This window comes from Podarcis muralis, chromosome 13 (assembly GCF_964188315.1).
Source record: "Podarcis muralis chromosome 13, rPodMur119.hap1.1, whole genome shotgun sequence".
Lineage (NCBI taxonomy): Eukaryota > Metazoa > Chordata > Lepidosauria > Squamata > Lacertidae > Podarcis > Podarcis muralis.
Window position 1 is genome coordinate 20,676,079 of NC_135667.1, and position 18,165 is coordinate 20,694,243.

Consider the following 18,165-nt stretch of genomic DNA (forward strand, 5'->3'; position numbering starts at 1 on the left):
GTAAAAGCCTCAGCACCTAGGGCTTGCCGATCGAAAGGTCGGCGGTTCGAATCCCCGCGGCGGGGTGCGCTCCCGCTGCTCGGTCCCAGCGCCTGCCAACCTAGCAGTTCAAAAGCACCCCCGGGTGCAAGTAGATAAATAGGGACCGCTTACCAGCGGGAAGGTAAACGGCGTTCCGTGTGCTGCGCTGGCTCGCCAGATGCAGCTTGTCACGCTGGCCACGTGACCCGGAAGTGTCTGCGGACAGCGCTGGCCCCTGGCCTCTTGAGTGAGATGGGCGCACAACCCCAGAGTCTGTCAAGACTGGCCCGTACGGGCAGGGGTACCTTTACCTTTACCTTTTTAAGCTGTATCACAGCCTGCCTGAACTTGGGGAGACAACCCATCTGCATGCCTCACTCCCACCAGACTTTGACGCCCATTAAACAAGCAGCCCAGGCCCTCATTTCTCATAAATCATGACACAGCCCAAATCAGACTCTTGACATTTAAGCAGACTCCCAGATAATAAGAGAAGAGTCTACTCCAAGGCAAAATCCTGGAGCAGCTCAAGAAAGACCACGGCCCAGCTCATGAAATTTAACTGTTCCAGGCACTGAGTGGCTGAAGTATAAAACCTGGCATTTAGCTGCTTATTGTCTCCGTAGCTTGTTTAAAAAATAGCAACACCAGCCACACATACTTCATTTCTGCAACTCTTCTCAAAAAATGTCACCCACCAAGCCTGTGGGGGGGAGTAGCAACCCAATCTCGTATAACATTTTCTGCTAAGGGCCCACAACACTACTGTCCAGCCTCCCGTTCTTTCAGACTTTATGTGCTAATTTCAATAAAAGCAATAATTAAAATTTTATTATTCAGATAAAAAACACTGCTAGACCATGATGTATAGTTGTTTTTTTACATTAGTGGTCCCTCCACCAAGAACCACTGCTTTAGGCTCTGCATTACACTGCTACCCCAATTACTTACCACTGCTGATTAGTCATTTCAGCAGCAGCAGGGAATGAGCAGAGCACTGCAGCCTCTGAACTGGATGAAGGAGTCTCAATCGCTCCTCCTTGCTAGAGAAGCTAAAACTCTGGGGAGATCAAAGCCGCTGCAACCACCCCAATTCTGTAGAACCGTGAACAAGGGTTACTTGTTAGAAATTGGCCCTCCCCACACAGTCAACCCCAAAGCCCAACATTAGTTAGTTTAAAATTTTATTGGTTTTTTTTTTACTTTTTAAATATTTTTACTTAATAAAAAGTCAAGGTTTGTCCATCTGGTCATGTCCTTGTCAAGTTAATGTGGGAAAGTGGCATTTGCTCTAAGAGCCCGAATGGAGTCATAAATAACAGAAAAGAAACCCTGCCCTTCTCCAGGCAAGGGGAAGGGGCCTTTCTCCGTCCCGCTGGCTGACAGCGCCCCATGTGGGCTTCACTAAACCAACGGAAAGGAAGGTGCTTGGCGAGGGGGGGCTGGACCGGGCCAGACTGCGCCCCTCCAGGGGCCTCTGCCATGGGCATGAGGGCTGGCCCAGGCTTGGGGCCAGCAACAGAGCCAAGGCTGGCTAGGGTCTCAGGTCACAGGGAGCAGCGTGGACATCAGTTCCCAGGGGGGTGGAATGGAAGCTGCTGGGAGGGATGAGATTGAACTGGAAAGAAAAGAAAGAGGTAGTGAGGATCACAAAGATACAAAGTCCAGAACTACCAACCCTCAACCCCACCCCTATCGCAAATGACACAACCTATAAAACCCTAGAAATCATCCATATGTCCCTAAGCGCTTCCATACCCAGGAAGTCAGTATAGACGACAGCCTGTTGCATTCAGTTCCCTCCCTCCTTTCCTCAGCTTCCTAGTTTGACTTACCTTGGTGGTGCCCTATATAAGTGTAGTGGGAGGGTGTGGAGGCTGAGAGGGTGGGCACACCACTCTGGGGCACACCTCCCTGTGGAGGCCCACCGTGGGTCTGCGAGGGGTGCAGCAGCATGACCTGTGGAGCTCCAGGATGAGGTGGTGGGGCAGCTGCAATTCCAGTCTGGACATGAGCCTGTGGAGAAAGCAGAAGTGATTTCAATCCATACCCCAGTACCTTAATAAGCAGTGGATAACGTCACACTTTACCAACAAAATTAGCAGAGAAGCCCAAATCCATAAAGTGCAAGATCATATCTATTTGGCAACTCATTTTAACTGATATAGCTGAAGTATTATTGGCATACCTCTGTCTCAAGAGACAATGGAGTGTGTTTCTGGGAGGTATCCAACTGTCTTTGGGACTCCACTGCGGATTTGTGTAGGCCTAGAGTTTACTCCTGAGCCTTTTCTTCTTACAATAATATCCCACAAGGCAGCAGTGATTTTCCTTCTCCTAGGTGGCTACCTTCCCAGGTTGGTGGGCCATATCTGTCTCTCACTTCCCTCTACAGCACATGCAGAAACTGCCTTCTTGACCATCAGACCCACTATTGGTCTCATCCACTAAATATGCCAGAGCCTGTCTTTTCATGAAGGGGAAGTCCCTAACTCAACAAGAGTTTGAGGCTCATTGGCTACCCTCAACCAAAGAAGCCGTTCCCACAGTATAGCCACTGTTGCATGCTGACAGCTTCTAGGAGCCACAGGTGAGAACTGAGTGGAGGATGGCGACCAAAGTTGGACAAACTACCCTAGAAGGTGCACAACATGCCCCCCACCAGAGGCACCACCTCTCCCCACTAACACTCCATACACTCTTAGGTATTATATAGTGTTCATCATCACTTTTTCTGAAAAAGAGGCACGGGAACTCCATTTGGTGGCCGTTTTATGTCTGATATAAATCCTTAAGTTGTGATTCTGCATCAGATGAGTAAGAACAAGTGTGGTAGTTTCATATGACATAGCCACACTAGATCTTGTGCTGCATTCTGGATGGAAGCTAGAAACATGTAGAGATGTGTAGTGGCTAGTAGGTTTCAAAGATAAGGTGGCACTTTTATGTCCCTTGTGTAAGTTGCACAGTGGTGTTCGGAGAGCAAGCTTATTTCATGGAGTGGTCTAGCCTCAGGCTAATGGAAGTTTGGGAGTCCCTGACACAATCAAGGCTAGACTCACCCTTCCCGGGGCAAGCACACTCACCTGGGTGACGTGGGCCATGTTGGCGTAGCTGTGCTGCAGCTGCTGGTGGGCATGGATGGCGTAGACTGCTTGCTGGGGGAAACTGCTCTGTGGAGACTGAGCATTGGGCCCTGGCGTTATAGAGGGTGGCGTAGCTGTCAGTGTGGCCGTGTGGTAGAGGTTCTGCTGCTGCTGGGCACTGGCCAAATGAGGTGGCTGTCCAGCCTGGTGCTATGGCAAGAGAATACAAAAGCCACAGTTCAAGTATCAGGGGTAATGCATCACACCTACCTTCAAGATATTTTCTTCTCCCCTCTTTGCTACTGCCATAGAGAAATGTTATGCATTCTATGGAGATAGGGAGTGCCTAAGGGAGTGCCTAAGAATATGTGTGGAACAGTGGGTGCTGGGTGGCTCTCCGCTTTCCTGAAGTATATCTGCCCTTGCTATTCTATTTTCTCTTCCCACAATAAAACCTTGAGCATGTGATGAAAGATTCTACATTTGCTAATTTTTTTCTTAACTGATTCGCCGCTTAAGGCAAGGCCAGATAAGTCAATATTCCAAACACTAAAAGCAGACTCTCTGGTAAAAGTCAATTTTACTAATTCCCTCTCCCCTAAAACTTAGCAATTCGATTAAATGGAGGGGTGTAAGAAAGAAAGATAGCCAAGGCTGTTTGGCAAAGTCTCAAGACAGTTATGGGTTCCCACCATGCTGTTTATCTGTTAGTAGCTGTTCATCCTCAAGTTGCTGAATACTGTCCCTAAAACATGCGGGTGCTTTTACAGAAACCGCACTGTGCTAGAAGACTTGGGCCCCTCAAAGGTATAAATTAGCAAGTAAAGATGTGATAGTCTATTCCTGGGACTCCACACACACAGCAGCTCTAAGACTTCAACTGAGACACGAAATGGTGACAACTTCACTCCTAATGTAGGACTACCCCTTTCTGAGCTAGCCTAGCATTTCCAGACTGGAACTTGAAGGGTCACCCCAGCACTAATCTCTAACACAAAATCAAACTGTGCAAGTCGCAAGAGCAAACAAGCATCAAGTGCCTCCCACACTAGTACCTGCACAGGGCTGGGGGCGGCATGTTGCGCTTGCTGTTGGTTGCCCGTGGGTGTGGTAGCTGGTTGAGGCTGATGCGGATGCAGCTGTGTGGCATGGTGGGGATACGACTGATGCACTGTGGCTGGGGAGAGAAGCAGCAAGCAGTGGTCAACAATGCAAGGGGGGAGGGAGGAAGAGAAGCTCAGAACAGACATGTCTTCAGGCTCTGTACAAACTTACCATAAAGAGCCTGGGGCGTAGGTTGCTCTGCCTGGGGATACTGGGGAGTAGACGATGAAACAATGGCCTGGGGATGGTTGCCAGAAGTCATCATACGTGGGTTGCTCTGCAGCATGGGGGCAAATACAGGCTGGAGAGAAGAACATGAATTAGATAGTGTGGGGCACAAAAGTCAGCGCAGTTAGCTTCTCTACTGAAGTACACATTATACCCACCTGCGAGGGGTAGTGTGCCATGGGCTGCATCATAGTTGGCTGTCCTGTGAACTGCTGGGGGTTGTAGGAGATATATGAGGAATACGGAGTGGCAGCCATCAGAGGGGGCCCTGCGGCTGCCGCTGCCTGCATAATGGGAGGGGCTGAGGTGGGCTGATGCTGGTCTGAACGCTGCGGGGGCAGAGAGCCTGTGCAGAAAGAAAATTCATGTAGGGAAGCCAGTTCAAATCTGCACAACCCACCAAACTGCAGAGCAGGTATACATTCCAGCCAACATTCACCATGGCTCCTTAATCAATCTTTAACCCTCTTACCTTTAGCTCCTCTATATTTGCTCTGCTGTCCAGGCACAGAGTTAGAAACAGGGTAAGGGTACATCTGGGGTGCCTGCAAAAGACACGGGACATGCCAATTAATTCTAACACTAGCCTCCGCAATAATTTCAAAAGGAACCAATGATTATGCAGCTCACCCTTCTATCCAAAGGCAGGACCATCCACACATCATTCCACCCCCTTCTCACCTGCACAGCTGGGCCCATATGGATCTGTGGGATGTAAGAGATGTATTGTGGGCTGTACATGCCACTTTGCCCTGTAATCACTGGGATGGAGGGTGTAGAGTGGGTGCGTGGTCCTGGCGATGTGGGTGTGCTCGTTGACTTGTTCTGTACAGATAGGAGGAAGTAATCAGAAATTAAATAAGCACCTATGAACACAGAGAAACTAACAGAATGTAGAGTAAGGGTGTGAAGACTTCAGAAACAAGTCATTTTTGAGGGGGTGAAGAACTCATCTAAGATCATCTAACCGGAGCCTAGTGCGGAAGCCATGCACTCGGAATTCTGAACCTAGAAGTTGGTTTTGTGGTCCAGAAGTGAATGGAGCTCACAGTTCTTCCATACAAGAAACTCCAACTCCAATTACTCCAAGTTCTCTTTCATTTAAGAGCTATAATGGAGGGATCATTTTGCTGCTGCTGCTGCTGCTATTCTTAAACAACTGGGAGTAAAAAAGCCTTACCCATCTACTGACAATCATCTCCTGGTAGATGCTGGAGCCTATAGGATATTGAGCTAAGCTGACACAGTATGACCATTTCTACTGCAGCACACAGATACACACACCCCCCCACCCATGCAAGCACACAAACCACAGAGCTAGTTTCCCAGATTACACACCACAGACAGGAGAGTCTTTGAAGGATTGAACTCCTTTGCATTTGGGTTCAGGGTAGACTTCTTCACCTGCCTGGAGAAAAGTACAACAGAAATTACAAAGAAGTCCACAAGAAATGTAGAGCAAAAACTCATCTGCTGTGGTTACCACCACTAACTCACTCTGAGACAGGGCCATCCTCCTTGTCATCTGCGTCACCTTTGCCTAGAGGACTAGCAGTCTGGGTCTGGCGTTCCATGCCTTCACAGGGCCCTTTTTCCTCCTTGTTGTTGCTTTCAGACAGCTCTAAGTTGGGCTTGGGCGATTCATCAGGTACCTCACATGTGCCCCCTGCTCCAACCAAGGCCTCCGGGGGCTTGTCCTTCACCTTTCCTTCAAGAGGCTCCTTGGTCCGGAAATCCAGTGTGGCCTCTGGGGAGGGGCTGGGCTGCAGCTTGGAGAAAGTAGACATTGAGTAAGCAACGGTGCCAGAAACACATTAAAGCTCTGCCCCACAAAGCACACTGACGGGAGAAAAGGAGAACATTCTCACCTTAAACTGGGCCCCAAATTTCCGTAGCTCCTCTAGCTGATTTCTCTTCTGCTCATTTTGGAGACCTAAAGCAGGGTAAGTGTCAAAACAATTACGTAACAAAGGATTTAGAACTCCAATCCCAAAACCTTGAAAAGTATTTGTGGAATTAGCCACTGTTCAGGAACTGCTGCATGAATGCCAGATATTTTCTTAATAATATTTGTAGTTTTTTAATATTAAAAGTAGAAAATATAAATCACCTGCAGAATCAACGCAACAGAACCCAAGGTTTCAAAAGAGAAGTGAGCAGAGAACTCAAAAAGATCAGAAGACACAAACCTTTGCTTGCCTGTTTGACCAGATCTGAGGGGCCCATAACCTCCAAGGTCCTGCTGGGTTCTTTGGTGGCAGAGTTAGGCACCTCTTTAACTAGGAATGAAACAGAGAATCCAGAAGTGAGCCTTAAAGTGAGAAGTCTCTTCTATGTAAGAATCTTCAGCAACTACTCCTGCTCATTTTGTTAAGGTGAGGAGCCTGGCTTCATCTTTTGTCTTAAGCTCCTTCAGTTGATCAAATTCTTGAGAGATTTGATAAACTATCTAATTCATTAGGAGAGAAGATGCCTAGGTCCATTCCGTGCAAGGAATGGACCAGACTAGCTTCACCTCCAGTGTGATTCCTTACCCTCAACAGCAGCTACAGGGGCAGATACTGGAACCTTGGGTGAAGGCGGGGTTGGGGAAGCACTAGACTCCATAGTAGGCCTCAATTCAGAGGGCGATGCAGGAGCAGCAGGAACTGTTGATCCCACTGGGGGATCCTGGGAAGAGACTGGCACAGTTGAGGCAGACTTAGGAGAACGTGGAGCATAGAGGCGACCCACTGTGTAAGAAAAGCAAAGTTATTAGATGCAAGCAACATCACACCCAGCTCAGGTTTTTACTGAGGGTCATGGGGAAATTCCACTTTAATTCCACTGCCCGCTCTACCTGAAGAAGTTGCAGGTGAGACTTCCATGGGTCGACTGGAAGGGGAAGACATGCTCTTAGCTCCTCGGATGGGTCGCTGAGACTTTGGAGACATTCTAGATGGACCTAGAAGAAGGGAACCACAGAAGCAGATGAAGAGGCCATGCAGGCACAGCAAGCGGCCCTTTGCTATCTTCAGTTTTCTACTGCTGGAAAGTGGGAGAAATTCCAGTATTTATCGCAACCTAACACCATCATGGTTGTCTCAAAGGGAAAGTCATGCCCCAAAATTAAAAGAACACAATATAACCCACCCACCCACCCCCCGAAAACCAACATAGGAGGAAATTTCACAGCCACCTGTGGGAGCTTAATCAACTAATTCAACAGACATTTAAATCCTCTAGAAGTAACTGCACCAATCTATTCAAATTTCCACATTCTAAGCTTGGGAAAGTAAGCCTCACCTCCATTGATGCCTCGCTGCTCTGGAATGGAGCCAGTGTTGCCTTCTGAGTGGTGTGCACTTCCACGGGGTGGTAAAGACCCCATACCTGGCCTCCCACCCCGAGAACTGCTGCAACGTACACCTCCTCTTGAGCCTTCTCTGACACGCTGGGGAAGGGGGATGTACTTGCCCTCTCTACAATGAAAGAAAATATTGTGATAGCATAATTCCTGGTGCCTTGCTAGGAGTGAAAACAAGAAGGGAAAATGGACAAGATGCCCTCAAGGCAAGTAGGCTGGGAGCCCCCACGTGTATGAGGTTAGTAAGTTCTCAGGTACCAACCTTTAAAAGTGGATGTCAACATTGTTCTTTCCTCCCAAGAGATGCAGTGGAAACCCAACTTGCCTTATGTCAATTAAGGGATTTTGCTGCTGGGTCAAAACCAGCCTATAATTCTCACACTTCTCACCTGGATGCCAGACTGGGGCTGTCCCTTCCCGACACTTGTCTTTGCACAGAGCTGTGCTTCTCCTCTTCTGTGCGTCCATCATCATTTTCCATAGCAATGCGCAGTCGGTACTGCGGGCTCGATTCAATCTCCCGAGCCAGCTGGGCAGCCCTTGCTTCTCGCTGCCGGAATTCCTCTGAGTTATCCTTTTCAAGAGGGACACTGCCATGCACACATGGTACAGTGAAGAAAAATAAGCAAGGAGTCAAAACAAACACGCTCTACCAATCACACATAGACACAAGCCTCTTGCCCTCAAAGGAACAGAACCACCCAACACTTTTCCCAAGCTCCACTTTGGAGAAATATATTCCCGCAGTTCAAGTCCTTTGTCTGGCCTATGAAGGGATTGAGCGCTTCAGATGCTACTGTAACCAAACTTTCATCAACATCGATTTCCCACACAAACATGCACATGGAAATTAATTCTAACTGAAGAAGAAAAAAGAAAGCTTTCTTTAATATAGTATATGAACAGTGAATGTCAAGGGCTAAAAATGAAAACGTAGCAGCATAAGCAAGAAAGATTTGAACATTTAAGAATTTTAGAGGTAGGGTAGCAAAGTTCCAAGCAACACATTACATTTTTAGAACACACTAGCAGACTGTGGATTGACAAGTTTTATAACAGTGGAAAAATAAAAGCCACCCACAATCTGGGTTTTGGGGGGAAGATGTGAGCATTAGGAGAGCCTGGTACATCTGTACAGTAGATTTTAGGGCAGGAGAAACCTGGACATCTGGTATGCTTGGTATTCAAGCTACATGCAAATGCAGATGCAGATGCCCCAAAGTAATTAAACCTTACATACAAGCTCTGGCATCATTTGCATCATGGTACTCTACCCTCACAAGACCAAACGTTCTACAGCTTCTAAGCAATAAATACAGTAAATTCCAGCCCGCTCCATCACTCCAGGGTGGGTACAACATTTACCACATTTAAGCTTGAGATCATCTCCTGAGAGTTTAACCCTGCCTAGCAAAATAAGACAAAAAACCCAACCTCATTAATCCTTCATTGCTTTTGACTGATGCTCAGGTTTCTTGGTTTCTCTAGAAAGCCACCAATAACTATTGATGAGTAAGGTGTAGAGAAGTGGGTGTGAATGAGAAAGACGAACACAGGTCTGGTAGCCAAGACCGTTTCAGGTTTCAAAAAGGTCAGCACTCAGTCCACTGCTCTTCTGCCTGTTACTTTTCACCAGTTGGTCAATGACTTGTAGGGGCTGACAATAATTGCTCGCTCTCGAGGGCTAAATAGACAACTGACTAACCTGGGACCTCCCCTGCACTGGAGCTCCACTCTCTAGTCTAGGGCCTCCAGAATGATTTATCCTAAATAGCCATACCATCTACATCATGTCCTGCAGGGGAAGCCTTTGTGCACCCTGTAGATGTTGCTTGACTCTGGCTCCTATCAGCCTCAGGCAGCATGACTAATAGTTAGGAATGCTGGGAGCTGTAATCCAGCATCTGGAGGACACACTGACAACCCTGATATATTGCTTCAAATCCTTCCTCCCCTGTACCCCTCAGTACAGAAATGACTGAAAAGTGTTAACTCACGTATAAGAGGAGAGGCTGCTATCATAGGTGGTTTTTATACCATAATTTTCTTCGTTGAACTTGAACATCTCATTTGGGTCCCAGCCATTAGACTAAAATGAAAGACAAAGCAATCATTTAAACAGTGAGGTACCTTTGTCAAGAACAGCTTAGCAAGGCATCAGACCCACAGCACCAGCCCCAAGCATTCGTCTTTTGCTGCTTCACCCAGATCAGAACACTTGCCATGTCAGAATCCAAGTCATAATCATCACTGTTGCTGTCTCCTCCTTCCCAGCGCTGTAGCACCTTCTCTTTATGCTCCCCATTCACCTTGGAATTCATGGCGATGGCAGAATCTGTGAACTTATCTAGGACACAGAGCAGAGGGAAAGGTCATAATGGAAAAGATCCAAGCTCTCCCGCCCCCTGGTCACACACCAGACCTCAACCCTGCTGTCCTGAGGCTGTATTACCTTTGGTGGCATAGTTGAAGTCAACATTGTGGAAGTGAACCAACATAACATCGGTAGGTTTGAAAATCATGGTGTCCACAATATCCTCTCTCCTGGGACCTACTGCCTGGTCAGGTACCATCCTGTGCACAGCATCCACAGCAAGCTCGAACTGCAAACACAATCCCTGTTAACATATATTATCACACATCCCTACCCACACAGAGCTAGCTGAAACTGGAAGAATACCCGTATTTCATGACATCAAGTGGACCACTGAGAACTATCTAATATCAGGCTCCATCCTTGCATTCTCAAACAAGCAAGGTGCTAGGCCTTTTTGTGAGAGGTGACACACACAGGATTTTATCTTATATTATATATCTGATCTTTAGATGAGTGTGTCCATACTTATGTAGCCAAAACAGTAACACTCAAGCGGGAGGTGTCTGCAGACTTAGGGGAACCTTAAAGATTCAATAATTTTAAAAGACTTCAGAAAAATTCCTACGGGGGGACTGCAAACAGCCCAGTGAGGGCTGCTCAGGAAGCCAGATGGGAAAAAGAAATGAGGTAGCTGGAAAATGAGAAAGGAACAGCACAAGCAGAAAATGGGTAGAGCGTGCTTCTCATTGTCTGCATACGTGATGCCATTTCTTTTGCCAATGAATTTTTATACTACTTTTCAGCACAATCACAAGTGATGTACATAAAATACAAAATATAATCAATTAAAACCAATTCTTATAAAAGACTTAAAAATGACTTCATCCATTGTAACTCTAAAAGATTATGAAAGAGATACACCTTCACTTGCTGCCAAAACAAATGTACTGTAGAGAAAAGGCACATCTTGTTTCACACCATGTTTATATTTTGAAATGTCCCCAGGAACAGAAGAGCTGTCCACAAAAATCAACAGAAAAACCAATGATTTTAATGCAGCTAGCATCTTGCACCAATGTGTCCACACATGGCACACTCAAAAAAGGTAGCAGCAAAAAGAAAAAAAGCCTTCTCTTTCTAGATCAGCTCTTACTTAGTGTGATTTTAAAAAAAACACCAAAACCCTGCTAAAGGAAGTCTCAAAGCAAATAAGCTTCATGATCTATTGACTTGCTTGGAGCGGTTGCATTTTCTTTTTCCCCCAAAATAAAAGAATGTAAGAGAAGTCTGCTGGATCTAGGTCACTTGCCCATCTAACCGAGCATCCTGTGGCCAACCAGATGCCTCTCAGAAGGCCCCAACCGTCCTAGACATCAGCACAACACTCTGTCCACCTGCCATTCCCAGCAACTGGTATTGAGAGACTTGATGCTTCAACAATGGAGATAGTACATAGCCTTATCCTCCATGAATCTGTCTAATCATGCTTTAAGGCCTCTCAAGTTAGATGGGTGCCCGTGAGATCTCGTGTTAGGAGAGTGGGAGAAAAACTTTTCTCTATCCACTTTCTCTGTCCCATGCATAATTTTGTAAACTTCTATCACATCACTGCTTACTCGCCTTTTCTCTAAACTAAAACTCCCTAACTCTGTAACCTTGCCTCATAGCTGCTCCATCCCCTTACCATTTTCTGAACCTGTCCCAACTCTACAAGACCCTTTTAGAGGTGAGGCAACCAGAATGATACACAGTATCGCAAATGCAGAACAATGTGGCCAAAAGTGAAGAAAGTGTCATGCTATTGCTAGTGAAGTAACAACCATGTTACACGTAACAAAAATTAAAGCAGGGACCTCGTCTTTAATGCTAACTTGCTGAAATGTGAATACCACAGATGACTGAAACCATTGGTGGTGAGCCCTACTTGTTCTAATACAAAAACAGCTGAGAAAAATCCTTTTAATACTCAAACCTACTTTCAAACACTCTAGGAAAGCCAAACCAAGCACTCACCTTGGAGCTCAAGGTTTTAAAAATCCCCTCATATGTGTTTCCATTTTTCACCTTCACATCACATGTGGACCCCTGTCAAAAGAAAAAGGAGGCAGAAATAACACTAAGAAAGAGTGAATGACATTTCAAGTTATAAACTGAAGCCCCTCTAGCTGAATCCAATCAACAACTATTTCCAAGAACTATGCCACCAAAAGGAAGAAAAGGAAGAGGAAGAAAATATATCTATTAGCATTCCTTTTTCTTTTCTTTTTTGAGGTGGGGGGGGGAGGAAATGGTAATAGAACCAATAATTTGGACTGTATCACCAATATCGATAATATCAGGGCTAACAGCAATCACCACAACCTGCATGTGGCTTCAGGTAAAAGATCATAGAATTGTAGTGTTGGAAGGGACCCACAAGAGTCATCTAGTCCAACCCTTGCAATTCAGGAATCCCAATGTGGGGCTCAAATCCACGATCCTGAAATTAAGAGACTCATGCTCTTCTCTAGCGTCCTGTTCTTATAGTGACCATGTCTCATATTCACAAAACCACTGGGAAAGGAATGAATAGGTAGCACACAATGTGAAGAGTAAGGTGCAACAAACAGTAAGTAAGGTGCTTATCCTGCAAGGCTCACCAAACCAAGTGATGGGACTGGGGGAAAATGCCACAAGAATCACCCTTTACTGCAGAACCATCCACCTGCATATTGACACTTCAAATCCTACACCCTCCTAGCTTCTCTCTTGGACACTCACCACAACTGCTGTGAGGAAGTGCAGCATTCGGGAATTGTTATAGACACCCTCAAAAACCTGGTGATAGATAGAGGGGAAAGACAGACAAGGTTTATTAGAAAGTTTATAATGCTATATTGCCCTCTGTCACTTCCAAGTATTAGGTATGCAGCTTCAGGAATGACAAATGGTTAATTTAACAATACTAACCTTAGGGTTAAATAACCATTGAATCACCTGCTTCCTTCATAAGCTCAAGCTAGTTTTAGGACTTTAAGCCGGGAACTGGGGAATAGTAAGATAATGGTGCCCCACATCCACTTTGGTGAGAGAGCATGAAGTAGAAAAGACCAATTGTCTCAGAAATTTCCTGCCAGGTAGGGAGTGCTCAAATACTGCTGTGGGCCCCAGACACAAACCACATGGTTTATTTGGTGTCACATTTCAGTTTTTGTGCCTCCCACTGACATAACTGTAGTGTCCCTAGTGAACTTGAAAACTCAGAAAAGAGCAGAGATCTTCCACTAGTAACCAGTTATGGGTTGGCCTCCTTTGCACCTAGATGCAAAATAATAGTGCTCTAAAACACTACAGGAAACCCAGCCTGAAATATGCCAACTGACCTCAAGTTCTCATTACATGAAATTGTTCTTATCTGTGAAAGTTTAAGACTCTTAGAAAAAGGTATCATGCAGAAGAAGCTATAACTAATGGAAGTGGTTCCCCCCCCCCCTTTTGACAATACAGGAAGACTCTCAAATCTTGTTTTTGGGATGCCTTTTAATCACAGAAATTTCGGCCTGGAGAAACATTCATTCAGACATCCCAACAACTAATACAGCACAGCTACTTAGGGCTCAGATGTCATCTAGTAGTTACCCAAATCACATAAATCAGGAATCCCAAAGTACAACAATTGTCTTATGGCCCTGGAAGGCTTAGCTCCTAGTACTTACGGGAGACTGCGGAGGTCCTTTGCCTGTGCTCTGGCCCCTGAAAATGAATCAGGCACAAGGGTAACTCACAGGAAAGTGATGTGAACCCCACCAAATATAAACAGTGTTCAGATCAACAGGCCACCTTTGATGCATCAGATCATTATAAAATTGTTTTATGATACACTAGTAAAAAACCAATATTTTGATAAAGAGAAGGAAATAAGGACTTTTGCATTAGCTAACAAAATCTCTTCAGAAAAACTGGTGGTGTGTATAAGAAATATTACTCTCAGCTGACAAGTAAAACATTACACACCAATGGGATGGAAGTATATACTGCCCCATAAATCCTTCCCCTGCCTATATAGTCAAGAAGCCTGACACAATCCTTGTGCGGAAAGGGTTCCCTGCAGCTCTACCTCATACATCCAAACTTTTTTAGCTCAAATATTTCATGGTAGTTGAAATAATAGCAACAGTGATAACTATATGGTAAAGAGAATCTGTGCTGTATGATGCCCTGCTCTTGAGATAAGAACCAAAATATGAAACGCAGGAAAACATCCATATAACTTGTTCAGTTTTTCAAAAATGATGTTATGACCAATGGTTTGTGGTTTTCTAGCCCTCATCTTCCTCATACCAGAGGTACTCCTCTGCTTGTTATTACTGCAAATATGGACACTGTCTTGAATAACATGATTGAACATAAAGAAGGAAAAAACCAGCCTGATGACTGATAGTCATCTCAACAAAGCCTTTTTAGTTCACTATTCTACTATACCGGAACCATTTTTTTTGCCAACGTCCATTACTCATCCATAGAAGTGGTTTACGGCTAATAAAAAAGAAATGACCTAATAAATAAGGGTGCAAAGTAAGTGCAAGCCACCATAGCACACTTAATAAGGAGCCTGTTGCATTGAGATCAAGGGCCTTACTCTAGAGTACACATAGTTTGCATGCAGTGCTTCAACCAAATCCCACCCATACCGACTCATAAATTAAATCCCACCAAATCAATTCCCAACCCCTACGAAAGTGCTCCAACTCAAGAGTATGAAGGCCCTCACACCTCCTCTTCCCTCGTCCATCCCCACCAGGAAAAATACCTAGAGCGTCATCCCTAAGAAACTATTACGATCCCTTTTTTAAAACCACACAGGTCAACTGGAATGATGCGCCCCCGCATCATTTTAGCAAAGGGCGCACATTGGGAAATGCAACGTCGAATCGGTGGCTCAGGACTCAGGCTTCGCTTATCGGAGCCACACACGCTCCCCGCGCAGGGGCAAGTCCTCCTTTCAACCCTTGGGAGGGGGAGCGCGCGGAGGGGAGCGGGAGCGCGCGCAGTTCCTTATTTCTCTCCCCTCCGCCCCGTCTCTCCCCCCCCCCCCACTTCCCCGGATGTAAAGTCGGTTTTCGTTTCTCGGTCAACGTACCTTGTGCCGCTTCCTCCCGGGGGGCCTCCCCCTCCGCTACCGGGGGGCGCCACCGTCGCTGCTCTGGCTCCTCCCGTGGCCCCGGGGCTGAGGCTGCCGTTGGGGCTGGCGGGGGTCGGGTTGGCCTTGCGCGAGGCGGCGGCGGCAGCGGCTACCGCGGTGGCCGGGGGAGGCGGCGTCGGCGTGGTGGGCGGCGGGGGAGCCGAGGCGGGAGAGCCAGGTTGAGGAGAGGGCGGCGGGAGCGGCTGCTTCAACATGGCGGTGGCGCTTGGCGGCGGCGAAAAAGGGCCGGACGCCGCAGGCTCAACCCCCCTGTCAGAGCACGCGCTCGCGCGAGGCCGTTGGGCGAGAGAGGAGGAGACGGCGGAGAGGAAGCCGAGAGTCCAAGGGCCCCCTCCCTCCACGGCAAGCGCGCACGCGCTTCTCAGGGCGCCGCTTTGGCGCAGCCTGACGAGGGAAAAGGAAAGGGGGAAAAGATTGGGGCGGGTGAAGAAAAGGGACACAAACCGGTCCACCGGCTGAGGCGAGGGAGGGAGGGCCTGCGGCCGCCTCAGAACTAAGCCGCCTCCGCCGCGCGCTCCTGTGGCTGGCCCGGAAGGGGAAACGGGCAGGCAGGGAGGCCTGCGGTCGCGGAAAGGGGGAGGGGGGGAGAAAGAGAGGCACACACAAACGACAGCGAGGGAGAGGGGCAGAATAAAAGCCGCCGCCTCCCGCTCCGCGCGCGCGCTTCGCCTTGTGCGTGTGGCCGGCCTGCCCGCTCGCCCTGCGCGCGCCGCAGCGAACAAAATGGGGCGGAGAGAGGTCCTTCCTCGCAGTGGCCGAAACGAGTCCCTCAGGAGGCGCGCGCTCTTATTGGCTGCCTAGCCCTTTCGCGGTCTCGCGCATCCAACGGGAAGGGGCGGGGGCGAGGAGGAGGAGGAGGAGGACGAGGCGGCGAAGGAAAGAAGTTAAAAGTCCCGAGCGCTCGAGCCAATCGAGAGGCAGCGCTTCGGAGCGTAAAGGCCGCGAGGCGAATCTCCCAGCCTAGGCGGAGGGGGGAGAGCGGGGCTGGGGGGGGGGGGCAGGAAGGAGCCTGGAAGAAAAGTGAGCGCGCGCAGAGAGAGAGAGAGAGAGGAGGAGGAGGAGGAGGCGGGGGGTGGGGAAGTGGTGATGTTGGCGTTGAGGGCCCCGACACGAGCGGTCTCAAACCCCACTTCGCCGGCCGCAGTTTTCTGTTTCGTATCGGGAGCGCACTTGCTTGTGAGGTTTGGGTGGGGGGGCGGGGAAGTACGGATCCCGCTGGCCCGCGCGGACGAGAAGGAGTCAATCCGGTTGCTGCACAATGAGTCCCTGGTGGAGGGCGGGGTTTCGCTCTGCGCATGCGCCAGGCGCGCTCCCTCCTGCCGTGCACGTTCTGCCGCTCTCGAGTGACCAGCGGCGCGCTCACGCGCTCCCCCCGCGTCACAGTCAATCGGGAAACAGAGAGAGTGGGTGCTTGGGTTCCCGGCGGATCCTTCGAGGGAGGCGGGGAGGCGTCCGGTAATGGTTTAGGGCTCACTGCACATGCGTAAGAGGAAACAAAGACTTGTGCCTGCCTTGCTTCCAAAAGTTCGTTATGCGCATGTGCCGAAGGAAGAGAAGCCGTTGCGCATGTTCACTGCTTACGTACAAGAGCAAAAGGCTCTTCCGCCGCGCGCCCGACGAAGCGCATGGGCAATGGGCGGGGCCTCCTGCTGAGACAGAAAGTCCCGGATTCGTTAGAAGACGGGTGACCCCAAATGACCCCGATCCCTCAATGTCACGTGGGTTCCAGTATGGCCTTGGCCTCCGTGACCTCCTAGGCAGCGTCACCCCCAAGCTGTCAAACGTGGCTGAGAGATGCTTCTTCAGAAAGCTTATTCTTTTCTCCTTTTTTCGTTATAATTTTAAGCGATTTTTCAATAAACACAGAAAACTTTATTATTTTCAACAGAAAGGAACCAGGGCTGGAGAAAACAACAACAACAATAGAGAAAATAAATAACAACAACAATGATAAATATTTTTACCCTGCCTTTTTTCCTGACAGGGACTTAATGCAGCTTACAGATATAGTGACATATGATTAAATATGCACTCCATGGGGCTATAGGATATGGTTCAAATCAGAAGTGGACAGCCTTTTTTTTCCTGGTAGGGGACACATTCCCTCATGGGAAATATGTCTGGGAGAAAGTGTTGTAAACAAAAATTGCCCTTTTCCCTTATGGGGTATCCAAGAGCCCATATAGAGTCCTTACATAGGTTCCCTATTGGTAGGAGAGAATAACAGAGGCCAACCAAAGAATATTGAGAAGCAAAGCAGCTAGTAAGCTTGATCTTTATTGATCTGTTGCAACAGGGTGCTCCCCTCACCCGCAGGAGAGAGGAGGAACCCAGAAAAAATGGCGCGCAAGGCCTTATAAAGACTTTTGAAATTCCCATCCTGTAGATCAAGACCACCCCTCAGATACATCATACCTACATCACAGAAAAGGTGGTCTTAAAACAGAAATTTGAATGTTGTTTATCTCCTGTCTGGCAGGTTGTTGTTTAGTCGTGTCCGACTCTTCGTGACCCCATGGACCAGAGCACGCCAGGCACCTCTGTCCTCCACTACCTTCCGCAGTTTGGTCAAACTCATGCTGGTAACCTCGAAAACACTATCCAACCATCTCGTCCTCTGTCGCCCCCTTCTCCTTGTGCCCTCCATCTTTCCCAGCATCAGTGTCTTCTCCAGGGAGTCTTCTCTTCTCATGAGGTGGCCAAAGTACTGGAGCCTCAGCTTCACGATCTGTCCTTCCAGTGAGCACTCAGGGCTGATTTCCTTAAGAATGGATGCGTTTGATCTTCTTGCAGTCCATGGGACTCTCAGGAGTCTCCTCCAGCACCATAATTCAAAAGCATCAATTCTTCGGCGATCAGCCTTCTTTATGGTCCAGCTCTC

General features: G+C 47.9%; 1 protein-coding gene across 4 annotated transcripts; it reads right to left on the minus strand.

Moving 5' to 3' along the window:
- Nucleotides 1–830: 830 nt before the first annotated feature.
- ATXN2L (ataxin 2 like) lies at nucleotides 831–16,285 on the minus strand. Of its 4 annotated transcripts, none has more exons than XM_028702061.2 (23): nucleotides 15,222–16,283; nucleotides 13,798–13,834; nucleotides 12,863–12,919; nucleotides 12,116–12,187; nucleotides 10,238–10,388; nucleotides 10,008–10,132; nucleotides 9,783–9,874; nucleotides 8,175–8,375; nucleotides 7,725–7,900; nucleotides 7,279–7,383; nucleotides 6,974–7,171; nucleotides 6,629–6,718; nucleotides 6,308–6,372; nucleotides 5,937–6,202; nucleotides 5,778–5,847; nucleotides 5,070–5,264; nucleotides 4,912–4,984; nucleotides 4,598–4,785; nucleotides 4,383–4,512; nucleotides 4,163–4,284; nucleotides 3,108–3,317; nucleotides 1,857–2,037; nucleotides 831–1,639 (listed from the first exon to the last, which is right to left on the minus strand). In XM_028702061.2, exons 1-23 carry the CDS (start codon nucleotides 15,476–15,478, stop codon nucleotides 1,590–1,592), a joined length of 3,111 nt encoding a protein of 1,036 aa, XP_028557894.1. In that variant the 5' UTR covers nucleotides 15,479–16,283; the 3' UTR covers nucleotides 831–1,589. The 4 variants fall into 4 exon arrangements, with proteins under 4 accessions (XP_028557894.1, XP_028557893.1, XP_028557895.1 ...); XM_028702060.2 differs by having other exon boundaries at nucleotides 5,937–6,208; nucleotides 15,222–16,282; XM_028702062.2 differs by having other exon boundaries at nucleotides 5,121–5,264; nucleotides 5,937–6,208; nucleotides 15,222–16,281.
- Between the last annotated feature and the right edge of the window lie 1,880 nt (nucleotides 16,286–18,165).